The sequence below is a fragment of the Bombus huntii genome, chromosome 1 (genome assembly GCF_024542735.1).
Source record: "Bombus huntii isolate Logan2020A chromosome 1, iyBomHunt1.1, whole genome shotgun sequence".
Lineage (NCBI taxonomy): Eukaryota > Metazoa > Arthropoda > Insecta > Hymenoptera > Apidae > Bombus > Bombus huntii.
In genome coordinates, this window is record NC_066238.1 from 9,143,429 (window position 1) to 9,168,351 (window position 24,923).

The 24,923-nt window shown below is 29.0% G+C and overlaps 4 protein-coding genes across 12 annotated transcripts; 1 reads left to right on the forward strand and 3 right to left on the reverse strand.

Moving 5' to 3' along the window:
• Positions 1-14: 14 nt before the first annotated feature.
• Positions 15-1,755, reverse strand: LOC126868642 (facilitated trehalose transporter Tret1-like). The gene is made up of 4 exons (XM_050624354.1): positions 1,719-1,755; positions 1,387-1,649; positions 744-1,276; positions 15-592 (listed from the first exon to the last, which is right to left on the reverse strand). Exons 1-4 carry the CDS (start codon positions 1,753-1,755, stop codon positions 31-33), a joined length of 1,395 nt encoding a protein of 464 aa, XP_050480311.1. The 3' UTR covers positions 15-30.
• A 315-nt stretch (positions 1,756-2,070) lies between these two features.
• LOC126867239 (facilitated trehalose transporter Tret1-like) lies at positions 2,071-4,215 on the reverse strand. The gene is made up of 4 exons (XM_050621484.1): positions 4,035-4,215; positions 3,637-3,899; positions 2,902-3,326; positions 2,071-2,698 (listed from the first exon to the last, which is right to left on the reverse strand). Exons 1-4 carry the CDS (start codon positions 4,063-4,065, stop codon positions 2,074-2,076), a joined length of 1,344 nt encoding a protein of 447 aa, XP_050477441.1. The 5' UTR covers positions 4,066-4,215; the 3' UTR covers positions 2,071-2,073.
• Positions 4,216-4,353: 138 nt separating this feature from the next.
• Positions 4,354-8,853, reverse strand: LOC126867123 (ubiquitin carboxyl-terminal hydrolase 35-like). Its single transcript, XM_050621317.1, has 3 exons — positions 7,256-8,853; positions 6,849-7,066; positions 4,354-6,777 (listed from the first exon to the last, which is right to left on the reverse strand). The coding sequence occupies exons 1-3, from the start codon at positions 8,731-8,733 to the stop codon at positions 5,834-5,836; spliced, it is 2,640 nt and encodes an 879-aa protein (XP_050477274.1). The 5' UTR covers positions 8,734-8,853; the 3' UTR covers positions 4,354-5,833.
• Positions 8,854-9,293: 440 nt separating this feature from the next.
• LOC126867091 (protein phosphatase 1 regulatory subunit 12A-like) lies at positions 9,294-24,874 on the forward strand. 9 transcript variants are annotated; one of them, XM_050621232.1, is made up of 22 exons: positions 9,294-9,947; positions 11,982-12,112; positions 12,239-12,357; positions 12,448-12,607; positions 12,721-12,865; positions 12,937-13,070; positions 13,143-13,288; positions 13,755-13,931; positions 14,171-14,253; positions 14,323-14,440; positions 14,528-14,636; positions 14,927-15,061; positions 15,506-15,688; positions 15,963-16,076; positions 16,833-17,016; positions 17,259-17,408; positions 17,522-17,720; positions 17,801-17,910; positions 18,028-18,099; positions 20,246-20,569; positions 21,173-21,268; positions 22,951-24,874. In XM_050621232.1, the coding sequence occupies exons 1-21, from the start codon at positions 9,699-9,701 to the stop codon at positions 21,266-21,268; spliced, it is 3,138 nt and encodes a 1,045-aa protein (XP_050477189.1). In that variant the 5' UTR covers positions 9,294-9,698; the 3' UTR covers positions 22,951-24,874. The 9 variants fall into 9 exon arrangements, with proteins under 9 accessions (XP_050477189.1, XP_050477197.1, XP_050477241.1 ...); XM_050621250.1 differs by having other exon boundaries at positions 9,295-9,947; positions 13,791-13,931; XM_050621240.1 differs by lacking the exon at positions 21,173-21,268.
• Positions 24,875-24,923: the final 49 nt, after the last annotated feature.

The following is a 24,923-nucleotide window of genomic DNA, read 5'->3' on the forward strand; positions in this document are numbered from 1 at the left end:
AAGATGAAGTTGTAAGCGCCGAATAAGACATTATTCTGTACTTAACGAAGTATTATTACGAAATTGAATTACATACACAGAGGCAGACTTTTTATTCCCTAAAATGTCTTGAATCTCCCTGAAAGTCTTTCGCTTCGTTTCAGGTAGTAGAAACGCGATAATCAAAACATTTATGATGGTAAAACCCACAAATACAAAGAACATCACGTACATACCGATCTCCTTCATTACAATGCCAAACATTTTACTGACTATGAACAGACAAATAGTACTCAAGCATGATTGATACGCAGCACCAAACATTTTCACATTCGGGGCGAAAAGTTCGGAAGTAAGAACATACATGATGGACGGTTGACCCAAAGATGTCATGAATGCGAAGAGAAAAATACCGATTACTGCGATACTACTTACAACGTCCACGTGATAATTTTTCTCCAAAAGAAAACTACATGTCCCTATGATGAAGCTAGATATCCCACCTCCAATAACCGATACAAGGAAGATAGTTTTGCGACCCATACGATCTACTAACAGCATGGTGCACACAGTACTCACACATCCGATTGTTCCTGTACAGCTAGTTAAGAGTCTGTACAACATAAATAAAACATAATTCTTAGATCATGGACTCTAATTATTAACGCGAATATATTTATACATTCTCCATGATTATAAAATAATATTTAAATCGCATATTCGACAAAGACACGTCAGATGATTAAACTTAAAAGTATACGTACTTCATGCTTGATTTTTTTCCTAACGCAATGAAGATGTCGTTAATATAAGCCAAGATTATAGCATTGCCAGAAAATTGAGACGTGACGACGATGGAAGTAACAACGAGAAGCACTTTTCGATTGTTTGACACGAGAAATAAGTCCTTCCATTTGCATTTCGCCACGCAGTTCTCCGTATCGTTTACGATCATTTGTATTTCCTTCTCTTCAAAAGTTTGCCGAAGTCGCGTCAAAGATTTCTTTGCTTCTTTGTAATTTTTATGGAGCACCAAATAATATGGCGTTTCTGGCACAGTCAGCAAAAGTAGTCCCGAAAGAACAACTAGCGTGGTTGGAAAAATAAATGTGTTTTTTGACGGCACGAAAGCACTGTGTATGTACATTAATAAAACTCCAAGTTTCATTGAAAAAGCCTGACTGGAAGTAACCATACCACGATGATTCACTAGCGCTATCTCGGAAAAATATATCAATATTAATGGGAAATACATTCCTGCACTAATACCCATGACTGCTCGTATTGTATAAATTGCCTGAAAATAATGATTATTTAAATTTATCGATAAAATATGAAAAAAAAATTTATCTTGAAGAAATAATTATTATACGTTCAATGAAAAAGTGTCTTGTTCGATAGTTATACCAAAACTGTGTCATACAGAAGAAGCATCATCCAACTAAAGAGAAGCAGTATTAGAGAGCAGAATAGCATGGATCTCCTGCCTATGTGGTTTCCCACAAGAAATACTATGAATCCACCAATTAAATCCCCAATTTGTGGGATTGAGGCGATCCAGGTTATTTGGTCGATCGTTACATTCAGTGACGAATTTGCATTCTCCAAATTTTCTATCAACCAGGGCGTCCATCCAAGATGAATGCCCAGATTAAGCGTAAGTATATTCACTGCAAGAAAATGATTGGATATATCGAACCACATGTATGATACGTCAAATATAGAATAGAACTACGTACCTACTATTATCGATCGAATATATGTTCCGCTCGCCATGTTTTCTGAAATATAAACTGCGGACTCTCTAACGTGAATCGAACAAATAAAGAAAAAAAAAATAATTACTGTTTTTCAAGAGATAACAAAATGTTCCTAACTACCTCACTGAATCATAATTGTTCTAATCCTCACTGACATTTTGTCATATAACTAAATTTTTATAATATAGCATTAATGTATCTTCTTCATTATTTCGAGTTACAAGAATCTTGTGTATGGATTAAAAAATTTGTATGCATGATTTTTTTATCCTAATTGCATTTATATTTCCATGATAATTTCAATGTACAATAAAAAAAATGTTTACAACTTTTATTACAATTTATATCCATGCAACTGCTCTTGTATCTCCTGCAATGTTTTCCTCTTCGTCTCCGGGACGCAATAATATATAAAAATGGTGCCTAAAGCAGTGATCGAAGAAAAAAGCCAAAACGCGACGTATATGCCGTTTTGTTCCACGATACTTTGATAAGATAAGGTTACGGCAAAAGCGCAACAATTGCAGCACAGCATTCCAATCGTACTGCCCAGCGCTTTAACGTTCGTAGGGAAAACTTCGCTCATCATAGTGAACGGAAGTGCGGCCAGGCCGAAAGCATACGTGACGATATAAAGTATCGATCCAGCAGCTGGCAACCAGGTGATCTCACTAATATCCATTTCGATGTATTGAAGGCAAAAAAATAAACCAATGAGATAGGTGGAGATGGTAACGCCGGACGTAGAAATTAGAAGCAAAGTCCTTCTGCTGTACCGATCCACTATAGACGCGCTCATCACAGCGCACATCACTTGTACGCCACCCAATATCATGGTCAAGTATTTACCTTGAAGCTGGTTTTTCGTCGCGTTAAAAATTAATTCGGCGTACGAAAGTATTGCCAAGCTTCCGCTCCACTGTTGAATTACAAAAAGACCCAACACAACTATCAACGCTCTACAAAACAAGAAAAATTTGAGCCATTTAGTTTTAGCTCATCGAGCTATATCCTAATTGTTTCTACAGAAACTTTCAAAATGATTCAATATCTTAAAGATTTATTTTCTTATTACGTATACTACCAGATCTCACAAAGGTTCAATAATTATTTTTCCCTGAAAATTTGTTACAACTTTGCCAATTATGAAATAAAAACGCACTTCCGATTTCCCGAGACGCTGACCAATTCCCATAATCCGGTGTTATTAGATAGGTCGTATTTAATGGATTTCTCGATCATCTCCATTTCTTTAGAAACATCCGTGGCTCCTCTTAATTGCATAAGACACGTTACTGCTTCCTGATTTCTCCCACGACGCATCAAGTGATACGGAGATTCTGGTAACGATATCAAAGAGACAAAGAAAAGGATCGGTATCAATGATGATGCGAGTGCAAGATTTCTTATAGAGAGAAACGGGCCTATTGCCCATTCAACGAACAGACCAAATTTCGCAGCTACAGTTAACGTGGACGTTAATGTTCCCCTTATATTAGCTGGTGAAATTTCACCTATATACATAGTAGCGCATATATATCCAAATCCGTTACTTAACCCGCAAACGAATCTGCCTGCAATCAATTCCTGGAGAATAAAAATGAGTTCTTTGTCAATAATGACAGTTTTATATACGTACTTTAAAATATTTGATAAGAAAGGTATCGAGCCTATATCGGTTCTAGCGTTGCAGATTGAAACCGGTAGTCGACACATATCTGTTTGCATGGCTTAAAGCATTAGCCATATCTGACAGAAATCAAACAGTGAATTCGCAAAATAATTGTGGAGTTATATCAATTAAAAGATTACATTGAACGTAACATTGAAAATCGTATCCCTTATTTTCTTTTTCACTGTTGCTTCTGTGTGTAGTAGAAATATATTAATAAGTTACCCATGCCGATGTCGCGAGAGCTATCATCATCCATCCTATCACCCCTGGTATCGCAGCGAAAGCTAGAGTCGTCTTCCTGCCAATTACATTTACAACGTAACTACAAAGCACCGATCCCACAGCTGAAGCCAGAGTGTAAATAGATGATACCCATGCAGCCTGCTGCACGGTCAATGGTATAGGACTGTCGTCTTGCAATAGAAGAGACAATGAAGGTGATGACCAGCCAAAGAATAGACCAAACGATATCATGCCTAGATTACCTAGTAATCATCGATTAGAAATATTTCTGTATGAAATTCTATATTTTTACTTTTTCTCTAATGTTTTAACAAGTTAATCTCACTGAATAAAGATAAAAAAACAATATAATAATATACATATTTGACACAACTTACTAGCAAAGACAGCTAAGTACACTTTCTTCATGGTTTCAATTAGATATTCACAAAACAAATGGATAATTCAGCATTAAAAGATCGGTTGAACAATTAGAATGTTGCAGATGATGGTTTCTTGTGAAATCCGTGTAATGTATTCTTAATCACTGAATGAGTACGTTGTTATCAAGCAGGATATATCTTCAATTATGACGCGGCGCGTCGAGATAAAATCATTGCAATGCCAATATTACGGTAAATTAAATATTGACAATTTATGCGTTTTCTAATATCAGTAAAATATAAATACGTAGTAGGATAATAAAAAATCATGTGCCTCAGTTGATCGTAGGTTATCGTTTTATTATTTCTAACTATAGTTTAGTGAGTCTTTCACACGTAATTTACATTACTATATTATTAAACTAATGAACAGAAAATGGCTGCACCGCACGCAAATAATCTCATTAATAATTACAATATAATTATGCGATAAAATGTTAATCGAATGTTTATTTTTTACCCTGTAAGTAGACATAATATTCATGTATTCTCTTTACGTTGTTTTCTAGAACAACAGATATTAAATGAGCAATAAATACAACTTATTAAGTCTACAACAAAAGGATATTTTTGAATAATTTATTCATGCCCAGTCTAAAGAAATTTATAAATACATAAAACCTAGTAAATATTGTACACTACAGTATGTCAATTATAAATTAAGATAGATAGTGTATTTTTTATCTGTTGAATACTGAGCTAAGAAATTAATATATCAATTTGACAGTATAAATTTATCACAGATTTGTAATGCTTGGAGTTTTTCTCTTTAAGATAATTACAATTAAAATATATATATTTACAATGATATAGCTGCTATTATTCTTATACTTTTCTTTTAATTTTACAATTCTAACCACGACTAACAGAAATTCAAACCCATTGACTAATTTTATAACAATTATGTAAATACAACTACCATTTGTCAAGTCTGTTATAAATGTATGTACAATATATTTAGCAATTTACGAATAATGAATGTTAGAAGCCAGAATGAATGTTAATATAAAATTGTTTAACACATAACACGTGTGTTTTTTACATGACAAAAGGCATTTGTTCAAGTTGGTATCAAATCATTGTGTGCGAAAACGTGACAAAAGTATGATTATAAAATTGATAGTATTTCGAATATTACGTAAATACTGTTTCCTGTATGCATACACTATGTAAAAACACAGCCAATTACATTAAACTTCTTATAAAATACTGAGTTTGTATTCTCTTTCCATCACAATTTTATAATACACTTTCCAATAATAACAATGTAATAATTCTTCTTTTCGTAATTTTATGAACTGATTCATTGACATTTTGTTTTTTTAAAAAGACTGTTTCAAACTTGTAAGAAACAAGTGCTAAGTACTATTCGCGAATACTCATTATATATACTTTACAATGTTTTAATATTGCAATATTAATGTTAACAATTTTTTTCGATATATTATTTAAATATTAAAAACAATTGCGAAATATACAATCATATACAAATTTGTCCTAAACATATAGACATATACAGCAACAACGTATATCAGAAAGTTTGTTGAGAAAGTTTGAACGACAGCAAACAAATATGTAGAAATTTTCTCAATACAATACCGTTCTTGAATGAGTTTACACCAATTGGTATAATAGCACTGTACTTATAAAGGAACTCTGTTTTTCTTACTAACATAAGGAAAATGTATTACAAATTTACCTGGAATATTCAATTAATTTTATAAAAGAATATAATATTTAAATGTTAAAATAACTTAATAAAGGAAACGACTCGCAGGCATATCAATTGCACCCCGACAGTTACTAGGTGGAGGGTTTTCATCATCGGAATTCTCGTTCTTCCGAAATAACATTGAATTATGTCGTCCGCGTTGAGGTTTTTCGGCTTGATGCCTCAATTCTTCGATATAAGCTGTAGTATCGTTTGCCACCAATTCTTGTAAATGTTTACTTAATGTCGATAATTCAGGTTTATCTTCGTCATAAAGTCCTTCAAACGGCACACTTTTTTCATAAAATAATATATACGGTGTGTCTGGTGGTTTCAGATCTTTAAAATCATTAAACGTCGTTTGTGAAACATAACTATCATTAAATTTGTACCAGTTTTGTTTAGAATCGCGAGCATAAGTAAAATAATGGCCATAGTCCATACTATAACCTGAATGAACAACAGCGGCATACAACTGATAACTTTCTGTAGATGTGCACAGTGGTGTAGATACTGGCATTTGTATAGTTTCATTATACATCACTTTATGGCGTAATTTCGTTCTTAATCTGGTATCGAAATCATAACGAAAATGTTTTAATATTAAAATTAAATATGTTGGTGCATGTAAAATTTTTATGATTCTTTGTGCATCGCATAATTTCATACATTTATCGCAACGATATTTATTTTCACCAGTCAATTTCTCTGGTGTAAGATAATAATTGATGAGATCTTGTACAGAAACTTCCTGATTCTCTTGAATCTCTTCTGGGAAGCACAATTGTAAATCACGAAATTTATCTGTATTATGAGAACTAGTATCACACTGAGCACACTGATACGTGATTTTACATTTTCCACCTAATACTCTATGTACAAGAGCTACTTGTGTATTTGTATCTTCCCCACCTACAGATTGTATTCCACTATCTGTGGAATCTGAATGTGAATCACTAAGTTGTTGTACTTGTGCCAAATCTTCTCCTGCAATAAAAACAAAAATGTAAAGTTAATACTAAATCTTAGAATAATATCGTTACTTTAAAAAAGATTACCTTGAGTAAAATCTGCTAATGATTGTGTTTTTCTTTCTAATACAATACTTCCACTTAAATCTTCTTCAGTTGTCCAGCGCTTAATACTAGCTCCTTCTTCGCTTATTGATGAAATATCATTTATCTCTCTATCATCCTTGTATTTAAGATTAGAATTATTAGCTTCAACATTTATGGTAGTTGACTTTTCTTGCTCATGTAAAAGATCTAAAAGATGACTGTTAAAAAACACAATATAGTATTTTAATTAAACATATTTCATCATAAATATATTATTTAATATGAAAAATTTGCTTATAATATTATAATTGGAATAATTTGCTAGTAATATATATTATCAAAATAATAATTATAAAATATTATTTTAATATAAAAAATAAACATTAAATTAGTAGCAACATATTAACCAGAGAAATTCTGAACTATCTTGTTGTTGGCCTGGTAGAAAATAAGCAGGACGTGAAGCCAATAAAATTTCAGTTGGTGCCAAGGAAATCCTCTTTGAATATAGTAACAAAGCAAATAAATTTTGCAACTTTTTAAGTACAACTTGATCATCAGCTTTGCTCATAGGTTTATACATTAATACTTCGTAACAAAATTGTTTAGTCATTAACAATGCTTGTAATACACTATTCATATAACATGTATTTCCAAGATTAGAAAGTCCAACTTTCCCCAAATGTGTTTTTGGTGATTCAATTATTGGTTCAATCTCTTCCATCTCATCTACCCAAACATGTTCATTCCATACTTCTTTAACAATATGCATTCGTGGCTGTACTGGAAAACTGCTTTCCAAATTATTACAGACACGCTGATTTGAAAATCTTAATGTAAGTATCTTCATGATATCAACCAAATTTTGTATGCATTCTTTACTTGATTCAGAATCTTCTTTCATTAGAAAAAAAGATATCACCATTTGTGTGTTTCTTACTATATTTTGAAACAAGGATGGAGATCCTTGTCTTTTTAATATATAAAATATAATTATGGAAGCATTTTGACGAAATACAGGTACTGATAAAGCACGAAACATTACATCAAGTTTTGCTTTTGTGACTTCAATAAGTATGGAATATTTGTGCCGTTTTTCTAAGCCAAGTATAAACTCCATAATCCAAATACTAAGTCGATCACCTATCCATTTTGGAAGCCAACTACATAAAACTTTTAAAGCTTGAGCTAGTTGGGCATCAGACTGAGATTCTGAAAGAATCCAATTAACAGCTTGTGGTATAATAGAAGGTTCTACCACTTGTAATACAGCAGCCAAACCAGGCCCAGGATCTTGTTTTTGTTTTGTATCAGATATTATTCTATACAATGTTTGCAAACATATGAAAATTAAGTTATCATTTTCAATATTCTTAGACTTTGACCTTACTACTTTTAGGAAGTTTTGTACTTTAGTAGCATTGTCATTGAATTCAGAAATTTTTTTTGGATCACATGGCATTACAAAAGTAGATAAACTAATAACAACTGCTTCACAGAGTTTCGAATGACTCACAGAGTCTGGTAAATAGATACTGTGCTCTAATAATACTTGAAGTATCGTTGTCAGATGAGACATATCACTGATATCTGTATTCCTTAACATTGTTGCAACATCATTTGATATTGGATGAATAGAAAATGGTTTTTCCATTAAATATTTTGAAAACCAAATCATGATCTTTGGAATTTCTTGTACATTTCTTATCTCATCGTTGAGTATCTCTCGTAAAATAGTCTCATAATTATTTAACTGTTCATATATGGGCTCACTTTCTAATTTTTTAAGTCTGGTCCATCCTTCAGTAACGTCTATATCTTTACCAACTGTTATCAATTTTAAACATTGTTTAATGTCGTATTCGAGGATTTGTTCGGTATTCATTGTTCACAAATTATTTATTTTAACACCACTTTAAGCTGTTTCGCTTATAATTTTTAGCAAGAACTATTATTAACCTCAACCAAGAATGACTTTCACGAAAATCTAAATGATTTCATGGCCCTAGAAAGATAAAAAAGCAAATGTCAACTTCAAAACAGGAAAAGTAACTATGCCTACGACACAAAATCAAAGCAACGTACCTGATTAATGTTTACTTTTTATTTTAAAACTATTTATTTGCATGATTTATTTAAACGATTATTTATCTATATGATGCTATAGATTTATAAATTTAAATATTCTTTTGTTTGTTTTGTTCTATTAAGATAGATTATAATATTAAAGACTAAACAATCAATAAAATATATGAAAACATTTTATACATAGTACCATTATGTTTACAATTTTGTAATTGTATATAGTTCCATTATTTCTATTTACATGTAGAAATACATTTTACAGTGCTGTTCTTAGTATACTATTATTATTGAAAATATTAATGATAAATTACATGTAATAGAAGAATAAAAGAAACGCTAGAAACATGAGAGCGTAAAATGTTGGCTACACTACAGGTTGTTTCGCTGGTTTCGACACAGCTCGCACGGTACGGGACGGCCAAGAATAGCAAAGAGCACGCGAATCTAGCCGTCCTGTAACTGAGTCTGGTGAAGGCGACCGACCGCTCCCTTCGTAGTCCGTCAGAACGAATTTGAACGTATATTTTTCTTAGTGGAAAAACACGCGATCCGCGATTAAGTTGTATATGGAGGTAAGAAGTGGAAAACGATCATTTCAGCGTGTCGAATCACGCAAAGTGAACTGAAGTGAAGTGGCCTCGGCGAAGTGGAGATCTAAAAGCAGTAGAGAAGGAGAGAGTGAGAAGAAGAGAAAGAAAGAGAAGAAAAGACTGTGTGCGAAGTGGTTATAAGATTCTTGAGTGCAGTCGTGCGTGTTTTCGGGCAATGTCTCTCGAAAGTCGTTCGAGCTCAGCCCTATTTAAAAGGGCTGAACAGCTCAAACGCTGGGAACAGTCCGAAACAAATCGTGAACCGACTCAACCACGTCAGGTCGCACGAAAAATTAAATTCTCAGCGGATTGTGTGTTCTTGGCAGCATGCGCGGCAGGCGACAAGGAAGAGGTCGTACGTTTACTCCAAAAGGGGGCGGATATCAACACCGGAAATGTTGATGGTCTCACAGCATTACATCAAGTAAAATTCTTCGATTACTCTTTTACACTTTTGTTTATATGGCACGATTTCATTCCGATACGATTACGTCCACAACAACAAACTCGACTGACAATGAGTTCTCCCAGTTTTGCTTTCTCCTCATGTTTTCCCCCCTCAATCTTAATTCTTAATGCAAGATGGCTACTACATGTTCCAGCTGTCTAATTTAAGCGTAATCGATCAAATTTTCTTTCATACCTACAATGTCACATTTAATAATAGGATAAAAATGCAGATGTAGTTCTACCACAAAGTATGTGCTTCCGCTATCTCTTGCAATTCAAGCCATACAACTACTCCCTCTGATAACACTCGACAAAACTGTTCATCCCCACCCTTATACGACTATTGTTTATGTATATAGAAAATGAATTTAAAAATCAACAAAATTATTGCGCTTGGATTTATCTAAATATTTCATTGATAAAAGTTAATTAAGTAAAAAGTTAGTTAAGAAAGTAAATACAACTGAAAAATATCTTATCTTATCTTTAATGAATGTATATAATATATATAAAATTATTTCTGTTATATTTAATCTTCATTTTTAATTTATAACAATTATACACGTAACAGTTAATCTAATATCACAAATACCAAATAAAAAATTAGTTCTATGTAAATAAAATTTAAAACCACAAAGAAGAATGCATGCTAAAATTTAATCTTAGATATTTTATAAATGAGCATATGTTTTATATCACAAATTGGGAATGTTTCTTTTAAAAATATTGATTAATAATGTAAATATTGTGCTGTTCGTATCTAATTTATTTTGTTAATCAAGTAACTTGAACATATTAGTTTATAAGTTATTAATAATATATCAAGGTGCAACTATAAACTATCAAGATTGCTAAAATATATTGAAATTAAGATAAAGTTAAAAATAACTTTGTGGAAAATAAAATAAATATATTCCTACAATGAACAAAAATGTTTAATATTAATATTATAAAAAAGTAATGTTTTATATATATATATGTGTGAATTTTTATTATGTATACACAGTGTAAAAAATAGAGAAAAAGTTAATTTATTAAAATCTTATTACAAACTTAAAATCTCGAATTATAATAAAGGTATGTATGAAATTCAAATCTTTTTCTAATGATTTAAATAGATAAATATCACGTACTGAAAAAATGATTAATATCATATTTCTGAGTGAGAATGTATTCTGTCACTTAAATATAATGTCAATAAGAAATAAAATTTCTATTAGACAAATAGTACTTATATTATAACAAAATTATTATAACTATTTAGAAGTTCTTTGATTATTGTTCATATTATTGCTGAATTAAATTCAGTTTATAAGTTTCACTGAATGAATTGTATCAAAGTTATGTAATTACTAAACTCAGCCAGAATCATTCATAAAGCATTTATATATACTTATAACAAACATGATTTAACCTTAAAAAGTACATACATATACATACATATATAATAAATTATTTTAGATGAAATATATCACATTTATTACTATTATTTAAGTCTGATAGTAAGAGGAAGTTTAGGCATTTCATGGATTTGCGAAAATAGAATGTGAAAATACATCAGGCATCAAATGCTATTTATAGTTCTCTGTTAGAAGTCAGAGGCTGCAGCATCTGTATTCTATGTCCTCTGTCTTAAAATGTTATGATACATAATGTCCTTTTTAATCTACATATGACATCATCCTCTAATTTTCATTAAATTTCAATTAGACAATTTATTATTTATAACTATTAGATGTAACACAGAATTCAATTATATGAAATACTTAAATATTATAAAACTTATGGCTAAATTAATAATAAATTTTTGTCTTTCCTTTTTCCCTGCTTTTTCTGTTTAACCTTTAAAAGTATTTGTAAATATATTATTGGAAGCTGTATTTATTAATATTTATGTAACTTTTTACATATCCTGTCGTTAGTGTTAAATATTATACTTTAAGATATTTTACCATTTCTATAATTATAATTTATTTAACTAAAAGGAGTCACAATATTTTAATTATAGGCATGTATCAATGATGATCTGGATATGGTCGAATTTTTAGTAGAAAAAGGAGCTGATATCAATTGTGGAGATAATGAAGGCTGGACACCATTGCATGCAACTGCATCTTGTGGATTTATATCTATTGCTAAGTTAGTATTGCTTTTACTTTGATATTGAAAATACTAATGATTTATTAATGATTTAAACATTTTAATAATTATAATATAGTAATAAATTTCAGAAATTTGTTTAAATAAAAGAATATAATTTTACAGATATTTAATAGAGAAAGGATGTAATTTAGCAGCAGTTAACTATGATGGTCAACTAGCTCTTGATATTGCTGAAAGTGTTGAAATGGAAGATATGCTGCAACAACATATAAGTAAAGCTGGTTTGTATTTATAATTATCTTCTATAAAAAAAACATAGTAATCATTCAAGTACTATTATAAAATTATATATTTTGTAATTTGGTTTATAGGCATAGACTGTGATCAAGCCAGAAGTGAAGAAGAAAGATCAATGTTAAATGATGCTAGAGCATGGCAATCAGGAGCAGCTGGCAAGGATTCAATCCATCCTAAATCAGGAGCCACTGCTCTTCATGTTGCTGCTGCTAAAGGCTACATTGACGTTATGGAGTAAGAGTCTCCAGATTCTATTAGAATAAACTATTAGAGAAAAAAATATTTAAAGAAAAATGTTAGATAAAGTTATTATTTGTTATATACTGAATTTAGCACTGATATTTCAGAATATTACTGCAAGCTAGGTGTGATGTTAATGCTCAAGATTTTGATGGTTGGACACCTTTGCATGCTGCAGCACATTGGGGACAATTAGAAGCCTGTGAACTTCTAGTGGAAAATTTTTGTAATATGGACATTAAGAATTATGCTGTAAGATATATTAAAATTGTTTTATATTTTAAATAACCAAAATTGTCTCTTTCATAACATTACATTGATAGGATCAAACTGCATTTGACATTGCTGATTCATCTATATTATCAGCCCTGGAGGAATTAAAAGCAAAACAACAGTTATTAATGAAAGACCATCCACAAATTATTAATAAGAAACAGCCAACTATACCAAAGAAACGGTTTGTACTATAAACAATTAATAATCATGTACAAAAAAAAATTCATTTATTGTATGAATTATTATATTGCAGTGTATCAACAAATAACGAAAATACTATAACTATGCAAGAATCGGTAGAAACATTTGAAGAAGAGACGCCAAATAAAGTTAAAAAGGTCGAATTAGAAATTCAGTCTGATAAAGAAGATTCTAGTACTGGAACAAATAGTGATGTTGGTATGTTTTGTTCCCTTTATATTACTTATATGGGTTTGCTAATTTGCATGTCTATATTTAAACATTTTGGCAAATTATTTGATTTTGTTACTAAATGGTGATGATTTTCTAAACTTAGATATTCTATGGATATTATTGTGTAGAAAAGATGTATTTAAAAAGATGTTTTGTAATTTGTTACTTACAATTTCATTTAAAAATGTGTGGCAGAGTAATACTACCAGAGCACTCTGTGAATTAAAGCAAATAAACCTAGTATTTCTCAATCATTTTGTATATACAGATGTTTTGATAAAATAAGAATTTTATTAAATTTTTAGACATTTTCTTTTTTGAGAAATTCAGAGATTTATTTAAATTTATTTACAAATGATTGAGAAGTGCTGATGTAGGTAGGAATAGTTTCTTATGAAGAATATATTACGCACTATTCAGTTTTGCAAGTCTATTTTACTTACCTTAACAGCAATTTGTATTTCTTGTAACAATGCTGCATGGACAGAAGCGACACGTGAAACAGATATGGAAGAGAGTGATGGTGAAGGTGAATCTGAGACTAGCTCAGACTCACATTCTTCCACTTACTCCAATCAATCTGATAAGTCTAACGAATCAAACCACTCTCCATGTCTTACAGATGATGGTGAGTTTTGTCTGTAAGACTGTTTTTATACTCTTAAAATTACATTCTGTTGCATGTACATATTATAAGATCTCTCTTGTTCCTTTTCATAATGAAAATAATACTTTAAGATTTGATTATTACAAATACTATTCCATTGAAATAAATGGATGCACATTCCATTGATGTCCTTCCTTCTTAAAGAGATAATGTAAAATTAATTTGATTTACATTATATTCATTTTAATTTAACTTTACAGAAAAGAAAAATAGAGCAAATAGAGAAGAAACAGCCCCGCGTAATATTTCGCCTCCTATCGATGCTAATAAAGTTCCTAATCAGGTAATATTTATATATGAATTGAACAATATATTTTTTTGGTTATCAATTTTTGCAATTTGATTCTTTTAGGCTCCAATAATGCCTCCAAAACAACAGACTGATAATGAAGAAGGAGTTATACCATCTTGGCGGCGATCAGGCTCTTTCAGAAATAGGGTACAAAATACAGAAGCAACTTTGTCTTCGAGTAAGTTATGAATATTATAAAAATACTTTATATTGTTTTACATCATTATAATATACTATTACTATCTTCTATTTTATGTATACGTAGGGCTTGAAGATAAGGATAAAACTATTAAATCGCCAACCATGTCAAACAAACTTAATACGGAACCTGATGTTGTATTGACAAGAACGCATAGCTTTGAAACGGATGAAAAGTAAGTTAGATGAATTTAACATACATTGTTTGTGATATTACAATTTTGGAATTTCTTGTATTATTCAAATTTCGTTAACATATACATACATTTTTTATCATATATACATTATTCATATTATAATCATTTATAATTCTGCATATTTATATTTATGTTTATTATTTTGTATATCAGAATCTGCAAGCATTTAACAAATTATTCACGTCAGAAATTAAATATAGTAGCTTCTGAGCTTTATGCATATAGAAAATTAGAGTAGTTGTGTGCATGGCATGATGCATGTTATGCAGGTTTTATGAGCAGTACTTGGCATTACGAGCTCGAATCAAGGCGTTTTCTTGCCCTACTCTCCATTGCTGCAACGCAGCTACTCCTACTCACACGAATACTACGACCCGTTCTGCATCTCTACGCGAAACCCACAGGTGCGCATATTTCGTACATCATATATATTAATGCTTTCGATATGTATAATTTTTCATAAGATTGCATCAAAATTTTTGTGTATTTGTTGTACCATATACTGTTATAATAAACATATTATAACAGTATATATTATATTAATATATTAATAGTATATATAAACAGTATATATTATAATAATATATTATAATATTATAATAAACATATAATAAACATATTATATTACAATCATTAATGTACGAAGTAAGCTTTTTGCATTCTCTGCTTTTGCACGGCTTAAACGTCAATTAACCATCTTATTGTATACCTCACAGTATTATGTATTTCACAGTATACAATTTTTAAACAGTGTAATATTAAACTTTATTCTGATTTTATAAAATTCACATAACTGAGATGAGATTGTATTTTTCTATTATATAACAACTATACTGTTTTGACTTTAGAAGAAAAGAAGCAAAATTAAACTTGGAACTCTCAAGACTGCCACAGGGAAGCAATACACTTTCACCAACAACTACATCCAAAACAATAGTGTCAAGTACACTGCCAACTACTACAGCTACAGCTACGACTGCCACAACAATAACAACTACTACAAGTCCTATTCCAACTAATCAAATACGCAGGTAAATATTAAACAAAGTAAAAATTTATTCTAAACAAATTCATGTAGGGAAGCAACTGCCATTTATAAAGTATTTTTCTATAATTTCTAAGCTAAAGTAATAGATTTAAAAACTCAGTAAATGAATCTGCTAAATGCAAGAGAACTAAGATAGGTTTTTAAAAGCTTAATTACTGCAAACACTTATTGGAGATCTAGAATATGTACAAAATACATTTAAAACCGTAGTTTATATATTCATATTTGCAACGTGCATTGTTAATATGGCTGAGTAGTGTTCAACCAGTGGAAGCTACAGCTACAAACAATTCAGTAGCAGTTCCTGGAACTCCCACTACACCAGGAGGGAGCAAACTAAGTCCAGGAAATATCTTCAAGAATTTCTTCAAGTGGGTACTTAATGTTTGACCTGAGAAGATTCTCTTGAAATGTGTGATTTTGCATATTTTATAATATATTATTAAATTATTGGCAGTGGCATGAAAATTTGCTTTACAGTGTAATTATTTATTTGAGTTGCATATATTTATCCTAAAATATTACTTGTCCCAATAACCACTGCCTTGTCTTTGTTGGTGAAGATAATATTTCAAACTCAAAAACACTGCCACTGAGACATAAGAGTTAATTTTCTCAGCCATTTAAGTAGCATCACATTTTTCAATGTACATTCTTTTTGTATAAAATCTATTTCTCAGCAAATTTACCGATGTGACACAAGATCATAGCTTCAAGTGCACGAAAGTACCATGTATGACATAAAAAGAAAAAAGAAACATGTGCCTCATTGACATACTGTTTCTTAATTTTACAAAAACATAAAATTTTGGCATGTTGAATATTTCAAAATACATTTTATCTACGTAACATAAGTACAATTAAACAATATTATTTTCTGACTATTATATTTAGGACTGTAATATTTACAGATGGTTGTGATTGATATAATTAATAACAAAATAGTTGTTTTAAGTTAAAATAAAGGCATAATTGTTTTATGTGATATTTGTAAGTGTTGCTTGTAAATTATGTTTATTGTGATATTTAATGCTTTTTAAATTTTTGTTATATTTAAAGTAAAACTTGAAAACATTGTATAGATAATTAAAATGTAAATTATCAATATAATGTAAATTTCTGTCTAGATCATTTGTTCCTCCTGTTCGTGATGAGGAAAGTGAAACACAAAGAAAAGCACACGCGAAAAGAGTAAGAGAGACTCGACGTTCGACTCAAGGAGTGACATTGGACGAAATCAAAAGTGCAGAACAATTAGTAAAAAAGAAACAACAAAACAATGAAATTCCTTCCACAATATCTTCTACACAGGTAAATCTCTTTATACATTACCTTGGCTTTGAAATATGTCTAAATCCTACTAAATTATTATAAGATGTACATATTGTGCTAGAATTTTTTAATCCCATATGTAACTATTATGTAAATTTATAAACATATGTATAATTGTGTACGTTTTATTTTGCACACCTGCAATACTTATGAAATACTAAATTTCTTAATAATAATGAAAGCTTTATAATTGTTTACTCATATTTTTTTAAATAACTCAGCCTGCAACCACTACCAGCAATACAGCCTCGATTACAGCTACAATAACAACAGCAACTCCTACTACTGTAATTTCAAATAAACCTTCTGAAGAACTTAATTTACCTGAAAGACGACCTTCCTGGAGATTGAAAGTGGATAATGGAAGCAAGGTTTGTGGTTTATATCATTTAATGAATAATTTTTTCACATTTTGATATAATCCATATTACACTTATACCGTAGTAATATAGTTTTATATTATTGAACAAAATGTATTACTTAGTTCCAGCTAGAAGATGCTAATAACAGAGCTACTACGCTATCTAATACAGATACTACTACAGCATATATGAGAAGACCTTCAGCGGGTACAAGTGTACCTAGACCATCATCAGCTCCGGTTGAAACTATCGCAACGAGTAGTGCAGAAACAACAGTGACATTACCACTTAGACGATCGTTAAAACAACCTGAAGATAAAGGTATGCACGTTGATACTTACATATATAGGTTTAAGTATATAAATAAAAATTTTTATACTACTTCTGCTGATATGTTTTAGAACAAGATAAGGAAAATGATAGTAGAAATGCACAAGCTACACAAGCTGTTATACAAAGGAGACGAAGACCTAAAAGGAGATCTACTGGCGTTGTCCATGTTGATATGGACGTTAGTATTAATTATTATTTCATTAATTTCAATTATTTGAGTTTATCATTTTTTATATATTTTTAAATTATGTGTTTAACATAAAGCAGGTTAATCAAGTAACTGAATATTTTATAGGAAATCGATCCAGAGAAACAAGACTTAACTGCTGGAGGAGATTACGATGAGTCCAAAATTAACCACAATGAGGTAAATAAATTAATTTTACCTTATTATTTTTTTAGGATTATAAATAACATTTAAAAATTTTGACAAGTTTTCTACTTTTATAAATCTGAATTAAAAATTATTTATATTAACCAAAAAGAATGAAAAAACATTTAATTATCTATTTTTATTACTTCATCATTAGAATAAACGAATTCTTATATGTAATAAGATATTTTTACTTTAACATTGTTTCTATGTTTGAATTAGTAAGCATTATATATAACTATTATAATATGAACGCAATTTCATGAAGCACAGACGTTTTGAGTTATTTTGGGATTAGTCTCTGGGAAGATTAACCTCTATTCGTGCATGCTTCGTTAAAAATAGTTTCCCATTTCTTATCCTCCTATATCTCGTCAGACTGTGCATTAAGATCAATTGCACATATAGAAGTACTGTAACTTTATTGATTTCTCAATTTTATATTTAAAATCATGTTTATAATCATATATTATTTTCGTACTATTTTGTATAATTTTGCATCATTTATTCCATTGCACACTATACCTCTTATAAATAGATAATCTTTAAAATATATCAAAATTTATTGAAATTATTACATTAGTATACATAGTATATAATAATTTATATAATTCATGACGTATATTAAATGCACACAGATAGCAACAAATTAAGTATTTGTTTATATAAATGTTTCAACATATTTCATAATATATAAATAAGCAGTCTTTTTGTTTGAAGCAACGAAATAAGAAACAGAAGTAAAAAAATTGATCATGAACATAGCCTGAGAGTACCTAAAAATATTCTATTGACATTTGCAACAGTATGGCACTTTGACATTTAGAATAGATGAGAAAGAATGTATTTATTGTTTGCATGGTCCTGGACACATTTGTTTATAAAAGGAAACAAATTTGTTTAATTTTATGGTAATATATATTGTATAACATACGAAATTTTTTAACACAAAAATATAATTATTTTAATTACATAGTTTGCATTATATTTATGATATGAATAACATCAAAAGTATATTTGCAAAATTTGTATATATTTACAAATTATTGCATAGATAAATTATTTTTTCTAATATAATTTGATATATTATAATTAAAGCTATAGGAATTATGAAGTAATTATATACATATTTCACAATATTTAATTATTTATAAAATATCTCAAAAGTAAAACGTGAAATATATTTATTCTAAAAAACACAATCTTTATAACAGTGTAGGTTTATGCCTGTGACCTATAAATAGCATACCAAACTGATGCTTTAGAGTAAACTGGCTGATGTCTTAAGTTCCTCCACCCAGTCTACGTCAGTCAAATACTTGCTGTCATTAGAACTAGATCGTTTTATATCTGAATATATTGTGACAAAGTGATCTAACATTAAATTATAAAATTATTAAAAAATTTCAATCTTTCTTTAAAAAATACTATGTAAAGAAGTTATATTTAATTAAAGAATAAAAATAGTTTAAAGTAATACGATTTTTAAAGCTATTTTATCAGTTTTATAAACAATGTCATCCTATAGAAAAAGATCTCAAGGAAAACCAACAACAGCTGCAGGATTAAGAGCTCAAGCATCAGCAAATGGAAACTCAATTTTTGGAAACAGATCACGAAGTATTAGTGGATTATTTCCTTTAAATCAAAATAGTTATTCCGGTCTGCTAGGTATTAACGAAAATCCTATTGGATTACCAAATTTTTTTAATAAAACTACAAAAAGTAATGAATCATTTAGAAAAACTCCTTATTCAAATTCTACAAGTAATTTGAATTATCAAAATCCATACACCACATATGGTGGAACATCATCAGGATATGGAAGTATAACTCTTCCAATAAATATTAACTCTTTGCGTTTACCACCTTCTACGAGTTATAATTATTTAAATCTTAATCCAAATAATCATTTACAAGCACAGAGAACAAAAAGCTTTAATAAAACAAAAACAAAACTAGATCTTCATATTGGATCTAGAAGTTCTAGTTTGCAAAGCTTAGCCAGTTCTGAAGGATACATTGTAAGAAAATATATTAAAATATTATAAAAAGAAATGTATTATATTTTTTTATGAAATTTGTAAAAGTTATTTTAACTTAATTATATACATCTCCTTTGTTTGGATTTATTTTACAGAGTGGAAATGACCGTACTGGGAGATCTAACAGGCTAGGATCTATATCATCACTATCATCAGAAGCACCTTCTATGTCAGTAAGACTAAAGTCTACAACTTCTGAAAATGGTGAATTAGATTATAAAAAATTGTATGAAGAATCTCAAGCAGAAAATGAAAGACTTAAAGAAAAGCTTAGGCGGTCAGATGAACAATTAAAGGAAGCCAGAAATTTATTGGACAAAGCACAAAGTGCTCAAAATAAAACAGTTCTATCTGAAACTGAGAAAAGGGAAAGGAGAGCAATGGAAAGGAAATTGTCAGAAATGGAAGAAGAATTGAAGGTAAGAATTAAAGACTTTTATTTTACATTTTAATTACTGTTTTGTACATTGTTCTCTAAAAATAATCTTCAGATATTATTATATATCAAGAAATTATTTTAATTAAACAATTATTTGAAACATTTTAACATTAATTATTATGTATCATTATATTTCTATACATTTTTCGATTACATACATGATCTTAGTTAAAATGCACGTTACAATTTTTTGACAATTACGTTTTGATTGTTATAACTAAATACAGAGGAAGGTGCCAGCATTTCTGGAGTGGTTAATTTGAGAGAAATTGAAGAAGTATAAGCAGCTTTTAATGCATTGCTTTTCTTTATTTGCCATTTCTTGGTGCTTCTATTTTTAGTACTTCTTATCAAATAATCACGCTTATTATTTACGCAATATAATGATTTTAATTGGCACTTTGTATTTTTTTCTTACTTTATTTTTTTATTTATAGTCTGTGTGGTTTACATTATCTATACATTTGGCTAATAATTGAAAATGATATTATTAATGTATAAATGATGGTAGAGTACATAGTATTGTCTGGTGGGGCTTTTATAAGACAAGCGAATTTTAGGCTAATTGTTTCACTGTTTACAGCAATTACAAAAGCTCAAAGCTGAAAATGAGAGATTGAAAGCCGAAAATCGGGCACTTACCCGCGTCGTATCCAAACTCACCAATACTACTAAATAGGTAAAGGACATAATGACAGCATCTGCGTTAACAGTGTACATCGTATTCCATGTACAATATTAATTAATTAATTGATTACTTACGATTTTTACGTTCTGATCGCAATATTAAAATGTTGAAACGATGTCGCTCACTGACTTATCTTACAATACAGCTTCGCAAAATATACTACGCGTAATTGTGATCATTAAAATAGTTTCATTTTAAGAATCTATAACAGCTTATGGTACAAAAATTTAAAGCTTGTATAAATCTTTTTAATAGATATTATGCTATAATTATATAAGACTACGTTTTTCTCTATTTTACTAATGATACTTACAGTATGTGCATCTTTATTGATTTCCATATATATATATTTTTTTTATATTTCTAAATTCTTACAAAAATAACGTTTAATAAAATTTACAGATATCTTATTATTGTTAAATCATTTGTACCAATACAAATGTTACGTCAATAGAAATTAAAATATCAAATACATAATCAGATTATTTCCCAAAATTAAAGAACGCAGCCTGTCCTTTATTTTAGTTCTAAAAACAGCTCTTATAAGCAATCTAATTTCAAAATTTTTTAATTATATAATTTAAGATGTTTTAAAATACTTAAGATGTTTTAAAACTTTTAAGAAATATGAAATTCTTATAGTTCTAATCCATAGAACATGGACTGTTTTAAAATTTCAGTTTAATTTAAAAAAAAAACTTACAAATACTTTTATTTCGGCTATATTTTTGTAACTTTTGAGTACTATTTTTGAACTTTGTGGAAATATAAACATTTAAGAATATTTAAAAATTTATATACATAACTATCATTTTTCCTAAGAAAGCATGTTCAGAGTAAAGTTACATTTTATTGCACTATGTATTGTTTGATACTCACATTTCATTGCCCGATTTATATTATACATATCACTCTTCATATATTGTCTACTAGTAAATTTGTAATAATAGATTTTGTAAGATGCATGAAAAAAATTGAATAATTAAAATATAAGATTGCATCAAACAATAAAAAACAATCTATATTTATATTTTCTACATTATTTTAAAGATATAATTTATTTTAAAAATCATAATAAAATGGTATAAATGTTATTTATGAATGCAATAAGAACCAGAAATCCAATTGGAAGAGCATTAACTTAGAAACAGGAGATAAAAAATATGTATTAAACAAGCCAAGATATTGGGGTATATATTAGAAATTGCTTTACATGCAATAATTACTTTCGCTTTTACTTTTTATTTCTGCACATGATCTTAAAATATAATAGTTTATTAAAATTATAAATACATAAATTCTAAAAAGGTTCAAAAGATATTGATAAAATATAATTCAATATTTTAATTTAATTATGTTATTCCTTATATGTGTGTAAAATTTTTACATAGCATTAAAATTATATCCGCTTGTTATATTTTATATATACTACTCCTTTGATTTTAATGCACTTAATTGTTTTATTGTTTTCATTTCTAAATCTCCAGTTGCAATGGTACTTGCTTGTGTCCCATGTTTTGTTTGAGTTGTTTTTCTTATTTTGTGAGCATTTATTTGACCCACTCTATAATGGCATTGCCTTTGTATTTCATTCTTTATTTTTTAAAAATTTCTTTTTAGTAAGGAATACAATTAAATATGACACAAAATAGTTTTACCTTCTTCTTTTCTAGGTGATGGACCAATTGAAATGTGAAAACCAGAGGCTAAAAGATGAAAACGGTGCCTTGATAAGAGTAATCAGCAAATTATCCAAATAACTCCAATGGTCTTAAAAAAGGGCTGTCTGGCGTTTCTTATGTTGCATTACAATTGATTGAATGAATTGTTTTAGCTATAAAGCATCATGATCATTATTGCTAGTATTCTTACAATGTATATTACATCATCACATTATTGATGAATTTATTCTTAATGCTAGTAATTTAATTTATTATCAAACAAATCACTCGCGTGGCTGTGCCAAGAGCGAAGAGAGACATTGCTCCTATTCTTAGAATTGTGAATAGTCGACTATAAAGGACTTAGAATTTTTACTTTCTCACATGTAACTCTTCCTGTCGAAGATAAATTTCATGGTTCATTTTAGAGCCGGCGCTTGTAAAGCAAAATGTACTTCGTTCGAATTGATAAAAAACAAACGTTCTTTATGACAATTTTTTTTAAAGAATTCACGTTATTAATGTTGACTCTTTATAAGGATATTTTGTAAATATGTAATAGGTAATAATAACGTGGCATTTTAGAATTAAATAAGAAAATTTTTTACTTTCAAAAAACACGTAAGAGATATATATCAAATTTATTGTATAAACTTGTTTCCATAATTGTAATGCAGGCGAATACATTCGTAGCGTATTACAAGATTAAGTAGAACAATAAAAAAAAAAGTGAATTAAGATAATGATTTTCATGCTATTCAAGTGGCCTTTCCTGGAAGACTGCAATTTATAATCCTTCCATCATTGCCATATTTTACAGAATGCAGAAAATTCATGCAGTAAATAATGTATGTTTTAATATTATTTTACAATTCGTTGTTATTGAAATATAATTCAAACAACTAAAATTTTTTAATACATAAAAAAGGTTAAAGATAATGTAGTTTCTATTAATTGGTATCAACAAACAAATTGTGTTGTTACATTTAACAACTAATTTAATGTATTCGATTGAAAGAAAGAACTTTACTTTTTAAATAGAAATATTTGTAATGAAATTTTAATTTTGATAAAAATTATAAATTTATAAGTAATGAGAAAAGGAAAAATGACAATGTATGGGTGACATGTTTTTTAACAATGTTATTGTAAAAAATTGTACAAAGATAAGTTGAAATAGTTATTTCATAATGATGTTTGTTATTAAATAACAATTCTGCGTAACTGTTTAGTATATACACGTACTTCCATTATATTATATAGCTACGTGCTTATTGTACTTGAAAATTGTTTGAATGAAACTAGCATCACAGTATACAATGCTCATTATTGTATAAATATAAACAAAAGTCCATTTGTACAATTTGTGATAAGTAGTTCAATCTTTATCAAATATTTTTCGGCTTGATTGAGATGTTTCATATTATGTATTTTTTGTAAATATAATTATCTATAGCTATACATATATATGATTGTACTGTATATGTATACAATATTATTCAAATGATCCTAATAATTATTTGTAAATTTTTGTTTGCGTTCTTGTCATTCATTTTATATCAATGTATCTTCATAACATTTATAAAACCACATTCAATATTTCACATAAACAACACAAAATGATTGAATCTTTGCAAATTCATTCATTTGATAAAGATTGATTCTGCTATGATATCTTGCACGATTATAATAAACATGTCCTACCCTCAGGTATCACGTAGATGAAAGTCAGTGAATGTGGTCTGACGTTTTTGTGAAATATTTTATAATATAATTAACACTGTTAAAAATAAAATTTTGTGCTGGTTCAAATTAAATTTTGAAGTTACATAGGAGCCTAACAATCTCCAGTTTGTTAAATCTGAAATATTTATTTCATATTTGGTTTTATATTTGTGATTTACAATTTATAAAAAATAAATTTTTTTAGAAAGATTGCTAGAACGATTGCTTATATATTTCGTATAACAGTCTTAATGCGGTGA